The 15,443-nt window shown below is 30.8% G+C and overlaps 1 protein-coding gene and 1 long non-coding RNA gene across 8 annotated transcripts in view; one reads left to right on the forward strand and one right to left on the reverse strand.

Annotated features, from left to right (window-relative positions):
* The window catches only part of LOC121126635 (glutamate receptor ionotropic, kainate 2), a 53,562-nt gene that overhangs the window by 34,687 nt on the left and 3,432 nt on the right, over positions 1–15,443 (forward strand). For all 7 annotated transcript variants that reach the window (XM_040721940.2, XM_040721939.2, XM_040721941.2 and 4 more), the window contains 7 exons: positions 347–476; positions 7,361–7,380; positions 7,429–7,592; positions 7,644–7,815; positions 7,870–8,038; positions 8,633–8,709; positions 8,766–8,894. In XM_040721940.2, coding sequence (XP_040577874.1) covers positions 347–476; positions 7,361–7,380; positions 7,429–7,592; positions 7,644–7,815; positions 7,870–8,038; positions 8,633–8,709; positions 8,766–8,894 — 861 coding nt within the window. The remainder of the gene's footprint in view (positions 1–346; positions 477–7,360; positions 7,381–7,428; positions 7,593–7,643; positions 7,816–7,869; positions 8,039–8,632; positions 8,710–8,765; positions 8,895–15,443) is intronic.
* On the reverse strand, positions 11,139–15,250 carry LOC139906693 (uncharacterized). The gene is made up of 4 exons (XR_011782436.1): positions 12,632–15,250; positions 11,749–11,853; positions 11,639–11,672; positions 11,139–11,584 (listed from the first exon to the last, which is right to left on the reverse strand). It is a non-coding gene; the product is annotated as an uncharacterized lncRNA (long non-coding RNA).

Raw genomic sequence — 15,443 nt, forward strand, 5'->3', positions numbered from 1 at the left:
TTTGTAATTACCAAACCTCCTATTTTTGGTGATAAAAACTTCAATTACTTCGTGAATCAAAATATACATGGAGTTCTAACCAACCAAACTATCAAAAAAAATAACACTGCGTGTAGCTATTAAACTAATGAAAATTTAAAAAGAAATTTAATTTTTTTTATATTAAAAAGTTAATTTATCTTCAAAGTATATATTGATATTTTTTTTAATCAATATAGTATAACTAGGGAAATCAATTTAGCCAATATTTACATACCTAAATAAAATTTAATAATTATAAATTTATTTTTGTTTATTTACATGAAATATAACAATAATGAAACGATTGGTAATAAATAACTTTCAGGGATTTTGTGTTGATCTCTTACAACAAATATCAGAACAAGTTGGTTTTAATTACGTTATTGAACTTGTGGATGATAATAACTATGGTGCTCTAAATTTATCAACTGGTATCTGGAATGGATTAGTGAAAGGTATATATGTATATTTTTAATACATTATCAATATTATATATGTTATAATTAGATTCATTCACGGATAGGTGTGCATCACATTTTTAGAACAATATAAGATATGAAAATGATAAAAAAAGTAGACAAAAATATTTTTTTAAACCCTAATTTGTATATTTTAAAATTTTTTATTGATAAATATTGTGAATGTATATTGTTGAACTATATTTTTTTTTTTTTTTTGTTTTTGTTTTTTGTAAAATATCGTCAACATGGTTATTATTAAACTCAGAATTGAATACCAGTTTCAATTATATGTGTTATCTAATTAATAAATTATGTTCTCTAAATTATTCAGACAGGAAATTAATTCTTGGGATTTTTTGTCTCCAAAATTTTGTCATTTTGTATATAATTGTCCTTTTGCTTTCAATTATATTCATTATATCGGCATCAACATTAAGGATTCGTTTTAATTCTATATTTTTTTCCTTAAGAAACTTATTTAAGGAAGTTTAATTTCCCTTTAGGGTCAGATAGATTGTGTCAACACTCGGTAAAGGTGGCTTCACTGAATTCCTTAAATAAAATTTAGCATGCATTTCTTCTTTCTTTTTATTACTATTATCCTTCAGTTTATCTTTACAGCAATACCCCTTTCTATTATATGAGGGTTTTTTTTTAATAAAACATGTTTTTCCCCGTTAAATTCAAGTATTTTCTTATGATTTATTTTCCTTAAAAAAAAGCGAAGGTGCGGATGAAATTGGAACGGTTACATAGGTTTAATGTTCAAATCAGTGGGATTTAATCTCAACTACGAACCATATCATTATAATGCAATTAAATACAATTACCATCGTCATGTCATATTAAAAAAACATACAAGAGAAACAAAAACACTACTAATTACTCCAATCGAATGAAATTTAATTATGATTCTTTGCCGGGAATTAGAAGAATCCTAAAATCGCTCTTTATTATATCCATCCAGCTAGCACAAAATACGTGGAAAGTTCAATCATTTTCTGGAAAACGTAGGTTGACGTTAACAGTCATCTTTAGTTTTTAGTATTTCTACGAGGCCAAAAAAAATTTACCATTAGACCATTTAAAAAAGAATTAAGTTTTTAGGACATAAAAACGATTCAGTGAAATATTTCGACGAGAAAAAGCTATCTAGATGAATATTAAAGATAATAACAAATTGATACAAATAATGCACCAATTGAAAAATAAATTATTTTTTACTTTATCTTGATTAAAATTTATTAAAAATGTGTATAGCCTCAAAACAATCGAGTAAAATGGAGGATACTAATTAAAAACTAATATTTTATTTTCTCTATAGTGTTTCATATCATAGCTGAAAAATTGAATATACATTTCATTTCAATTTTTTTTTAAATAAGGGATTTTACTGATGTAAGGTTCCGATAAACTCATGAATAATTGATTTTGAAATTCTACAGTATTTGTATCAATTGATTATTAACTTTGTTTTTCATTTATATATATCTTTCTCGTGAAATATGGTACTAAATCATAGTTATAACCTAATAACTTGATTATTTAAAAAAAGTCTGTAAAGGCCAAACCTATAGAGATTGAAGGTTTTAATGGTCATTTTTGTATTTCAAGGCCTAAATAAAAATAATAAGTATAGTGTTTAGCAAGCAGGCATTCCTAGACATGGATTTTGTTACATAATGTTATTGGGAGAACGGGATGAGTTCGTGCAATTGCATATTCTTGGGATCATAGAGCATGAGTTTTTGAACAAAATTTGAAAGTTTTCAAGTTCTTTCTAAGGGACCTCGCCTTTTTATGCCTTACACTTTGGTTCTCATCTCCTTCATTCCTTCTGCATATGAAGGTCTTAGATAGTGACTGTTGCCTTCGACTATTTTTTTGTCTATGCTTAAGAATACATAAATCCCTTTCTATCTTCTACCGAATCGTATAATACTTCTATACTACTATATGTGAGAAACAGAGAACGTTTTCATCCTCCATCCATAGCTCATTCATTGTAATTTTTATTCCATTCCTCTATATCCAATTTTATTTCTTAACAATTTCCTAAAGCTAACCTCATGATGTCCGATATGAAAAGATATTCTTTCACACTGGTGTCAGCAAACAAAAATTCAGAGAATTTATTGATAAATTCCCTTATCTCCAGCACCAATTTCTCTGCATTATATAATTAAGTTAAAATTAGTTGATTCTTTTGTTGAGCAATTTGATACAGTAAAGGTATTCATTAATGGTTTTATTCAGATAGCATTTATATTATATTGGTTAATGTAATTTTTATTTATATTTTCAATTCTATTGGTACTTTTTTTTATGTTTAACCACGTATCGGTCATTTTCGTTGCTTGAAGTACATTATTTTGCCATAGCTACATTGCTATTAACATTTTTTATATAATGAATATTCAGTTTATGTAATTATTCCGCTGAAAGAACGGAATATGATAATAGGAATGATTTTGAAACCTTTGCGCTCCTGACTACAATCACAATAATCAAATAGCATTTATATATCCACGGCTAGCATTTACATGTCCACGACGAGATGTTTTATCCACTCTCAACCTAGACTGAAAAAAAGAAAGAACAAATTTGAAAAAAAAACAAAAAACCCATGTGGTAACGATTCTTCTGTATTTTTCTGAATGCCAAGTGTTAATTATTATTTAGAGAATAGTTATTAACTGTTAATTACATTGAATTGATAATTTTATTAAAGGCAGAGAATGAAATGAAGGGTTGAAACCATGACAGGATCCATTCCCTTTCAGATTAAGACAAAAGGGTATAAAAGAAAAACATAAAATAAAGATAAATTAATTATGTACCAGTACAATATGAAATTATTAACATAAAAATAAAATATACAAAAAACAACACTTTAAAATGTTTGTTTTTTTGGCATTTATTTGGGATTCATATTTGTTCAAATTTTAACAAATAAACAAAGAAAAAAAAAACACGTAAAAGCAATGAAGGACAAACCCTTATTAACTTTTTCATAATGAAGATCGTATAAAGAGGTACAATTATAATTACTTCAAAACACTGGTGTACAGTTTTATTATATTTAAAATTTCTGTGGTGTATTTCTCCTTCGTTGCCCTTAGGGCGTGCAAAATGTATTGGGATTAGTAAGAACACCATTGACTTTGTATTGTCAGTCTCCCTAGAAATTATGGAAAGTCGTCCGTTTGGATCTTGCTCACAAAAGAGTTATCTAAAACCTAAAGAACGTCTATAAATATTAAACTTAAAAGAGGGCAGTCCCACAAGAAATGGTCAGTTATTTCCATTATACCGTCAGAAGTCACCACGATTACCTTTATAAAATTTACTTCCAAGGCGCGAGATAATTTATGATACGTAAACCATTTTTCTGCTGAAGTTAGAAGTTTTCTATTACAAGCTCCGAAAACTTCACGCATATTTCCCCCCTTCTTTGTTTTAGATATACGATAAAAGGATCCATTGTGCTGGGTTCAGTGCAGTTTTTTAACAAACAGAAAATGTCGCTAACATCAATTTTATTGTCATAATTGGGAATTTTGGACTTTAATTTTCAGGAAAATAGTAATAGTAATACTATTTTGTTCACCAAAGATGGGTATATTACTACGTTAACAGCGATATACATATGACGAGTCTTGCTTTTTTTTGGATTTATGCATTCCTTCACCGGCACTCCCATTTTAAAGATATTTGATCACTCTTGATTTCATTTTGAGCCCTTGCAGAGTCCGCTAAAAATCTTGATGACTAAGTCAAGGGTGTATTAAAATTTTTAGCCACTCCAGTGCAGGGGATAACTTTTGTAATTTTTTGCCTTGTTTCATAATAAAATCCTTGAGTTGAATACCCATAAGTTATCTTTATCCCAAAGTTGACCGATCCCATAGAGATTCAAGCACTTACAAATGACTGAACAACCCATAACTGATAGGTCACCAAATTTCTTGGAGAAGTGTCATCTTTTTTTGCATAAATTTCTCTTTTTACCTAATTAAAAAGAATTATTATCCAATTTCCCAAATTATACTTAAAATATCAGTTTGAAAAGGAGTAACCCGTAAAATATGCATAAATTTTGGTACAGTATATTTATTTCAGGATGTTACTTTATCCCACATATTTAAAGTAAACGAATTCAAAAATTTAACACTCTTTCTCAGCTTAGATAATATGTTATTTTGATTCCTATATATCAACTTTTTTTTTGCCTATACCCAAGCAGTTTTATTTTGGTGTCTATAGTCCCCCCCTCTTATTTCTTTTAAAAATTCTATATATATATTATATACCTATTTATATAATTAATTATATAACGGTATTAATAATTATTGGGACTAAGCCCTTCCTCAAAAGCTAGAAGAACCAAAATCTCCCTCATATAATTTAAGTTTGGATTTAGTTGTCCAATAGAAGGACATTTTATGTTGGGCTTCGGATTGTGCAAGATCCAAAAACTGAGGGTCAATCAATGGTATTGAAACCATTTCAATTCATACAATATGTCTGCAACATTGTCATCTTTTCCAGAGATGTATTGATTATCCGTAGTGTAATCTGAAATATATGGAAGGTGTCATTGTTGACGTACGGACCAGGATCAAAAAATTAAGTGAGAGCATATGTCCAGTGATAAAACACATTTCCAAAATATTCTTGAAGGTAAACAATTCACAGACTATACGGACCACAATCCTTTGAAAATCGAAAATAGAATGGCATTTAAAAAAAAGAGATCGGAAAGTAACATGGTAACCCTAACAATTTAAAGAATTTTTTGGAGGAAAGAAAGAATAATGCTCATGACGTTTCATTAGATCATCTACAATCAGCTGTGGCAAGGAGGAAGGAGAAAAGGAAATAAATAAAAACAATTTCTAGAATTACTCTGATGTCGATTCCCAATTCTACTCAGAGTCCAATAAGGACTTACAATTATAACTCTGCAATAAATCCTCAGGGTTATGCTCCCTGTTTTATGAGCACACAGGAGTGTTTAATCATTAAACTACTCACTACTCAGGAATTAAATAATAATGACAATTGCTAAGGAAAAGAAAATATATTATTTAAATTACAAATTCAAAAAAACAACTGAGCAGACTAAAAAAACCACGGGTTTTCATCACAGAACATATGCTTTCACTAAATTTTCGGATGCCGGGGTTGTACGTCATCAACAACTCCTTTCGTATATTTCGGAATACACTACAGATATTCAACATATCTCAGGAAAAGATAACACCGTCGGAGACACCGGTGGTTTCTCAGTCTTTGAAACGATCAGTATTTCATATTATTCACTCGTTATCAAATCCATCGGCTCATTCTTCCGTTAAACTTATAACAAAAAAAAAAATGTTTGGAATGGTATAAATAAAGAAATGTAACTTTGGGCTCGTCAATGTATTAAATGTCAAATGTAAAAAGTCGACCGATATACAAAGATCAACTTCCTTCCAGATTCCCATTCCTACTTTACGTTTCTCTCATATTTATGTCGATGTAGTGGGCCCATTTTCCGATACAAATTCAACAACATTTTCAGAAAAATACATCGTTTCTCTTTTACTGGAAGCCATTCCGATCTGTGACACAGATGCAACTACATGTGCACAACATTATGCAACATTGGATATCATAATTTGGCATTCTAGTGGAAATAACCACCAACAGGGGTCCTTAGTTCACTTCTAAACTTTGGCAACAAATATATATAAATATAATCAACAACATGTCATACCATCCACAGTCCGACGGATAAGTCGTACGTTTTCATCCACAACTCAATCTTCCATTAAAGTACCACTTACTTAATTACAATAGGTAGACAGCTCTCCCTGGACACTTTTAGGGGTCCATACAGGGGTTTCCATTTTTGTCGGTAGAAATACTTTACAGTCAACCCCTCTCCCTGTTCTTCCTTATACAACTTTAGTTTTGGTAAAAGTCACTTAAAACAGGGGTGTCACTTGAAAATTCGGTACAAAGGAATTACCTTAGATAAAAACAGGGCAGCAGCTACCTTATACGCAGAGTGCGTAGTTCCCCAAGTTTCATCAAAGGCCCCGAAAACTAAGGGTGCTTATGACATTGGTTTTGAAAGCGTACCTGTGAGGGGAAGACAAGGAGGGGGGAGATTGCGCAAAAAGATGTAGAATTGAGAATGGGTTGCAGTCTACACATATATAGTTTATATGTTTTGTATAAAGGGGGTCTCATCTAAAAATGTATTAGTGTAGGAAGGCATCGGCATAGTAAAGTTGGGGAAATCCTGGCTTAAGAAATATCATAGTTGTCGTATTATAGGGCTCTGACAAGTTTACTACCGGACCTGGATCCATAATCTACCCTACCCTTAGATCCCCTTTTCCGATCCATAAGAAGCCCTTAGAAAAAATAATCATTTGAAAACACCGCAATGGCATAAAATATATATATATATATATATATCAGTAAATTGACTTATTAATAAAAGCTAATTACGAGACCGATAGGTAATCTATTCCGGTCTGGGTTTGACTTTGTTGGTTCCGATTCTAGAAGTTCAATAACTGGAACTACTTGATCCGCTAGAACCAATAAAGAAAAAACCTGGAATTATTACAATTAAAGTATGTGATTAATGTTTTGTTATTTTTTTATCATTACTAATAGAATTCACATTAAACATTATGGTTGAAACTATTATTATTCCTAAAAATTTGTAACATCACCAATTCAAATAATGTACATAAAATTTTTGAACACAAAATAACTCTTTTATACATTTTTTTTTTAAATATTACATAATAATTTATTTTAAATTTGGATGTCCTTACATTATTAAATACTTTTATATTTTTATTTCATAATAGAGCTGATAGAAGGAAATGCAGTAAGTAGAAAAAGTCAATAAAGAAATAAAATTAACCATTGAAAACAGGATATGGCTATGGGAGCAATGACAATAAATTTCGCAAGAGAAACTGTTATTGATTTTACAAAACCATTCATGAATCTAGGAATTTCAATTTTATTCAAAATACCAAGTGGCAAACCAACAAGATTATTTTCGTTTATGAATCCTCTGGCATTAGAAATTTGGCTGTAAATTTTAATATTAATCTTTTGATTTTGATAACAAAAATATATTTATAGATATGTTTTGGCTGCATATATACTTGTTAGTCTTACTTTATTTGTAATGGCTCGATTTTCTCCATATGAATGGAATAATCCACATCCTTGTGAAACAGAAAATGACATTATGGAGAACCAGTTTTCCATTTCTAATTCTTTTTGGTTTATTACTGGAACTTTTTTAAGACAAGTAACGTATTTCCTTTATTTTTATTGAACTATTCAAATTGTTTTTTAATGAAAGGGATCTGGGTTGAACCCAAAAGCTGCATCAACTCGTATAGTAGGAGGAATATGGTGGTTTTTTACTCTAATTATAATATCATCTTACACTGCCAATTTAGCAGCTTTCCTAACTGTTGAAAGAATGATAACACCTATTGAAAATGCCGAAGATCTAGCTAGACAAAAAGGTAGATATCAAATAATTAATTTCAAATAACACTAAGGAACACGACTTTTATAGTTTGGACTTTGATATAAGAATTGCATTCATCTTTGGGCAACAAACTGATCTCAGTTTTCGTACGCATAGTTTCTCACATATCTAAATTATTGCTATAAATTTGGTACTACTATATTTAAAACCATTTTTCACCCTTAATAAATTCAAAAATGTAAAGGTACGATTAATAAAACTTACGTAAAAGTGTTCAATGATTTAAAAAATATTTTGCATATCTTTTATTCAAAGAAAGATGAATTCAAGAAATATCGATCTACAAAATCTTAATCGATTTTGTAATTTCATATTCTTTGTGGGGATGTAGTAATGAAAGTCTATATACAAGGATGACTAAATACCAGCATTCCTTGTATATATATACATATATATATAACTTATGTGATATTTATCTACAAATCTCAGAAATTGGGCGTCTGAGCAAGAAAAAAAATATCAATTTTGGGGTTGCATCAAAGATAAACACAACTTCAAATCAAATTCCAAGTGATAAATTTTTGCCCTACAATTATATCCCGGTGTAATAATATTTTTTTTTAAATAGAGATAGAATACGGAACATTGAGTGGTGGATCAACCATGACATTTTTCAGAGATTCAAAAATTGAAGTCTATAGAGAGGTTTGTATGATTAAACTTTTAAGAAATATATTATTAACGTTCAATTATAACTCTAGATGTGGAAGTTTATGGAAAGTCGAAATCCTAGTGTATTTGTAGATAATTATGATACTGGAATCAATAGCGTCAAAAATGGTGGATATGCTTTCCTAATGGAAAGTACAATGCTAGATTATGTTGTACAGGTTATATTTTTTTTCATAGATATACTAGCCTAACCCAACTGCGCTACCACGCATCATATTTGATTCCTATTTAACCTTTTATAATAATAATACTATTATCGACTTTAACCATTGCAGAATCTTTTGAAACCCGATCCAAATCCTAATCTAGGTAGGGATAATGATAATAATAGAGGTCAGAGTACGTTTTAGCGTGAGGGGTTCCCCAATTAAAATAACAATATTTAAATATTTGCTTATGAAATCAAAGGAATGGTCCAAAGGGAATATTATTTTTACAATAAATAAAAGCAGCCCCTCTAAGAATTTTTTATATTGCGTTTTTTTCTAGAAAATCGATTCCAACGATTTTTTACAATTAAGATTCGGGGGATTATGAAAATGTGTGGTGCATAGAAGCTGTATTGTTTTTTGAAAATATCAACATGAGCTTAGAGTGAATCTTACAAAAAATGTTTGAGTGTATGCAGGATTATTTCATTGACTTGGCATACCATAGTCGTGATAAAACACTCACTGAATACGTCATGGCTATTTCATAACTATATTCATATTTCGTTTATATATATTGGGGAAGGCATTCATTTGAGCAACATTAATTTCAGCGAGTGTCTGCTTGTAACATGCATTTCAGCGACATTCCCATATAATGAATATTATAGAATAAACTATGTTCTTTTTAAATGCCATTATTCAACAGAGCGATGTTCAAAATCAAATGGGAGAAGTCTGGCAAGAGCAGTTGAGGCTCTAATCGGATTGTTTCAACTCGGTAAGCTTCTGTAGAGGGATGAGTTTAAAAAATATATTGAGTGGCATGGTATTCAAACATTTCAAATGATGTGTCCTCTTGGAGTAAGATCTTTAAAATGGATGTGCATTCTATGATCCTTTTCGTTGTCCAATGTTATGACAGTAAACCTTTGATTCATGAACTATTTATAAGTTGATTAAAAATATATGTATTTTAAGTCATTTATATTCAAGTCTGACTCGAGTTACAATTCATTTACTCCCCAATCCCAAGTCAAGTGACTCGTCATTTCAGTTCAAGTCAGATTCTTGTGGCAAGTCGTTATATTACTGACTCGAGTCCGACTCAAGTCTAAGTCATTTGCCTCGAGTCCCCAGCTCTGCCTCTTGATAAAATTATCAATACTATTAATACCCTCACATAAACCTTTCCTGAGGATCTCATAACTATTCCCGATTATTTTGAAGATAACTACATCCGTAGATATATGGGAAGAACAAAGAGACAACCAAGATGTTTACCAGCTCTATGGAACTTGACCATAAGAACGAAAAACTATATCAGAATCAGTTCCTTTGTCCAAACGATAAGGATTGAAAATGCACTAAATTATGTAATTTTTTTTGTGTAAATGCGCATTAAATATTCAAATGAGTGTATAATTTGAAAATGGAATGTATTTTAACTTATTCTAATATGTAATACCCCAAAAGAACTTTGAGGTAAATATATTGAGTTGTTCCTTACAAATGGTTACGTGGAAGAAAGTAAATAAAAAGTAAGAGGACCAAACAAATAACATGTGTATTATTATTGGCGAGATCCATCTATATACTAAAAAGGTTCAAGAAAGGTACGTACAAAACGATAGATAGGTAAAATTATTGTATTTACACGTTGTAACTAATGCTAATATGTTACGATATACATATATACGTCATAACACATGACTTATCATCTATTATTGATTAATATTAAACTTTTAACCCTCAAATGTTTTTTGTTGAACATATCAACAAATACTCTAAATTTATTTTGTCCTCTAATTTTAAAAATGCTAAATATTTATACATTGAATGTAACTAACCGAGTGATGAAAGAGCACCCAAAAAGGATTTGTTCAAACTTACGGAAGCCTTCTCCTAAAAAGAACAAAAACAAATAGTCTTGAATCAATTAAAAAATACCTCTTGAATCAAAGTTTTACTGCCAGAACATTGGACAACGAAAATAATAGGAGAATGCCCATCCTTTTTTAAAGATTTTACACGAAGAAATTGATTCCTCTACACAAGCTTACAGAGTTGAGATAAAATCCGATTAGAGATTCCTGCAGGACTCCTTCCATTTGATTTTGAACACAACTCTGTTGAGTGATGACGTTTAAAATGGTATTATTTATTTTATAATGTTACGCATATAAAAATGTCGCTGAAATTAAAGACGCTGAAAAGAAGCCCGCCCAAATAAATACTTGTTCAAACGAACAGACACGATATAATGGCCATCTTATTATTTTTGAGAAAAAATTTACCATTCATATATAAATACAATTGTATAGGCACACTTTTAATAAAATATTACCAAGCAATATTAGAATACATTACAACTAAAATACTATGTAGGATTGATATATATATATGGAATTTATTAAAAAAATTATGCATAAATAATATGATCATAATAGTCTGGGAGTACCTAAGATATAAAGAGCAGTTGGTATGATTGACTTATTCATCTAAGTAGCAGAAAATTTTGGCCCTTTTTTCTGTTCTGGAGAAAGGTGCGTGATATAATGAAGGTAACGACGTGTTCCCCTCTCCCTTTACAAACAAACCATCATGCCAGGTAGTTGATAGTTAAAAATAATAATTATTTTAACCTTATTCGATTTGTAAGGTCAGAACAATGTTAGAGATGTCCAATTATTTTTTCTCTATAAATTAAAGAATATCATAAAATATTCAATAAGGAAAAATTGAATTTTTACCGAATAAACAACTAGTTTTTCGTATTATCTTGACCTTAAAATCAAAAATTTTATTTTTTATATCTGCTAAATTACTTACGTATATGATGATGCTTGTTTTGTTTTTTTACCTGAACACTTCTTAAGGTTGTTTTATTTCCTAGTAGGTTCATCTTATTTTCTTATAATATTAGATCTTCCTACCAACGCGCTTTGCACTGGCTTCAAATCCCAATCTGGAAAAGTATAATAACTGAGGCCATATTCGATTTTAGTATGTTTTTGTTTCTGTTTGATAGCCTTTGGGAATATTATTTCCCTTGCTAATTTTTCAAGAAAATTTAATGCTGGCCCTTTCATAATTTAAAAGTTAAATATATTCTATTAAAGAATAAGTAAAGGGAAGAATTGACTGACGACTTAGTTTTCTGGCAGTTATCTGACAGGCATCTAATGAGTAAATCATAATGGATATCTCAGAGCAATAAGTTGCATTTTATTAGCCATTAGTGAATTCATCAATCAAAAATCATTGTACATTGTGATTTAGGAAAGCTAGCCTTTGGAAAATTTGTATTCGTATAGAAAGAGCTTTATCTCATTTATACTTTCGACAAATCGTTGAACAAGTTTTCCTTTACAATGCCATCATACATTAGAGTCTCCACTATTTTTACAATGTAATCGTATGGAGGTTGCGCATTTAAAGAGTAAATTTAGCATATCTAAGGGTAACAAAAATAGTTTTGGGTTCACTCTAAGTTTTTTCAAAGCTCCCAAGGTCATTTTAAAGATTTGATCTAATATTAGTGTGAGGTTGCAATAATATACATTATTGATATGCCTCAAAAAAATTATCTAAGCACATCAGCTAAAACAAAGATTATTCACTAAGCAAGAAAAAATATTTAACTAACAGGCCTACTGCATCAATTTCGTCCCTAATTGCACAACCTAAGACATTTTTTCTTTCACTAAAAATATAACTAAATGTATCACATGAACCTGGAATACCTTTGGGCCGTTTAATTTGATGTTAACATAGCCAATTTGGTCCCTCGAACCAAATCCAACTTTTCACAAATTCTACAACACTCATTCCGCGACTTGCCAATTCGGCAGGGTTTTCTTTACCGGAAACGTGTAACCACAAAACGCTTAGCATATTATCCTTTATCTTCTGAGTTATAATTGCAAAATATGTTTTCCAAACACATTGTCCTTTTTGTAGCCAATGCCACACCACCATGGAATCCGTCGAAGCGAGTATTCTTCTTATTACAACTAGAGTAATAGGAATAAAATGGGCAACTATGCGCGATGCTAATAATTCGGCCTCAATCTCCATTTCAGAGATAGTCATATCTTTTAAAGGCTTGAATTTAGTCGGCTATACCAAAAGGTGAATTTTGATCTACATATACAAAAAGCAGATATTAAATACAACGCAGCACCCCATCCTTTATTGGATGTGTCACAAAAATATAAAATTGATATCTGTCACGCCTACAACTGATCGCGAAAGCGTGAATTTCTTTAAAGTATGCAAATCTTCCCTACAACACTTCCACCTATATTCATGTTTTTCTGGCAAGGCTCATCCCACACCTACCAACTTTTACTTCCAAGTATCCTGAAATATAACCTTACCCAGAAAAAAATAGGGAAAATAAAAGTACCAAAACATTTAACTGGGTCCGACAAAACAATACGTATTGTAGGATTAGTATTAACCTTTAATAAATTCACACAAATGGATATACAATGACCCTTGGGGTCCTATTTATAACGTAATGCCTTAAGTGTTTTTAGTAACTATATCCCTTTTCTCATTCAATAACTTTTCATTTAAACTCCCAACAAAAGAAGGAACGTTAGTAAACCGTTTTCTTAATTTAAAGTTCCCCTTTAAATTAATCTTGTTCAACTAATGAACCAAACATTCATCCTCTTCCTCAGAGTTAGCTCCTGACACAAGATCATCAACATCAATATTGCTATATAAAAATGTCAAAAATATGCTTAGAAACACAAAACATTCAAGCATTCACTTGAACGGTAGCGACACAGGAATGTGGGGCGCTTAAAGTACCAAAACTTATCTGTTATGTCTACATTAAATAATGTTATTAAAACTATCTCTCCAAAATAACCTTGAAAGGATTGCTCTGATATTCTGGAACAGACGCATGATTATACCTTTTTCAATATCCGTAACAATTGCAATCGGATAAAAATACTAAGGGTATAAAATATCAAGAAGGTCATGTTGAAGTATTAGCCCATATTCAAATAATCGTTCGAGGATTTACAATGACCATATTTCGCTGATGTATCAAATACTATTCTATGTTTGGTTGTACTTGAACATTCGTTTAATACTCCATGATGAGGAATGTAACATAAATCTTCTTGAGTATTACTTTTAACTTGACGTACTTTCTCTATAAAACCATGATAAAATTATCTTCCATTGCCTTTATATACGTACTCAGATAATTAGGATCTTTACGAAAATTAGCTTCTGTATTGGAATATTTTCTAGGCTATATCAAGACTCGAAAATAAATTCAACGAGACTGAATTGTTGGGAGTGGAGCCTCAATAAAACCTTTTGTGTTTATAGTGACTTGCTCATAAAAAATCTTCTGGGCCTTAGACTCCGATTTAGAAATATTATTTTTTACCGATGCACCAACACTCTCCGTTTTCCAAAATTCGGAAATGTATTTATTTTGTCTACCACTACAACATGAAGAAACTTATTGCCCTTAAATTTTGATCTCTGAACTAATCCCCCCCCCCAATTACCAAGTCAAACCTAGAATGTGTTTCGTCAATATTTCCAAGTTTGATCGGAATGTCATCTATGAACCTAGGGAGCATATCAATGCCAATCAAAACGTCAAAACTAGAAGGCAAGCCAACACTATCCCTCAATTTTAAACCCTTAAAATGGGGAAACTTAAATATATCTACAGGTACAGGGTCAGTAAAATCTGATATTCTCTCTACTTTAAAGGCCGAAATGTGCATCAAGGAATTGTCAAGCGATGTTAGAAAAATCTCAAAAATAGTTATTGCAGATGTTTCCATTTTGTCAACACCAATAATTACAAATCTCTTTTCGGCGCCTTGGGATTTTAGTCTTCTTTCTAAGTTAGAAGATATCAAGCTTATCTGTGAAACTTCGTCAAACATGAATCGTGCAGAATCAGAATATCCAATATCAACGAGCATAGTTTATGGTGACATTAAAATTGAAGAACTAGTAGGATTTTCATGTTTCACTCCCATACTAGACAATCACCCATTATAAATTCGTTTTTGAAAACTTCGGATTATTGTCGATATGAAGCAAGGAATGATTTATCTTCCCACAGTATTTACAAGAATCAAACTTACGATTTCCAGAGCGTGTAATCTTAAGATGCTCTTTTAAAGAACTACTCTTAAATGATCTACGTTTCCAAAGAGGATAAGATCCACCCGAACATAAAAAACAAAGTTTGTCATTTATACTTACTTGTAACACGTTCCTTTTCGACGCATGTTCAAGTTTGACTCCAGTCTCAGCCACTCTGACTTCAATCTCTATATGTATCATAATTTTATTTATGCTATAAGAAGAACAATCGTTGGGAGCTTATATAAAATAATTAGCACCACATATCTGTTGGTGTTCTCTTCATCAAGTATGTTTTTTATTTGTAAAGATCCTTTTACAGATGATACACTGTCATAAAACTGACTAAGATCTTTGTACTTATTGTCAAAAGGAGGTAAATCAATGAATCCATGAACAAGCTTGTTGATAACCGATATC

The sequence above is a fragment of the Lepeophtheirus salmonis genome, chromosome 12, assembly GCF_016086655.4.
Source record: "Lepeophtheirus salmonis chromosome 12, UVic_Lsal_1.4, whole genome shotgun sequence".
Classification (NCBI taxonomy): domain Eukaryota; kingdom Metazoa; phylum Arthropoda; class Copepoda; order Siphonostomatoida; family Caligidae; genus Lepeophtheirus; species Lepeophtheirus salmonis.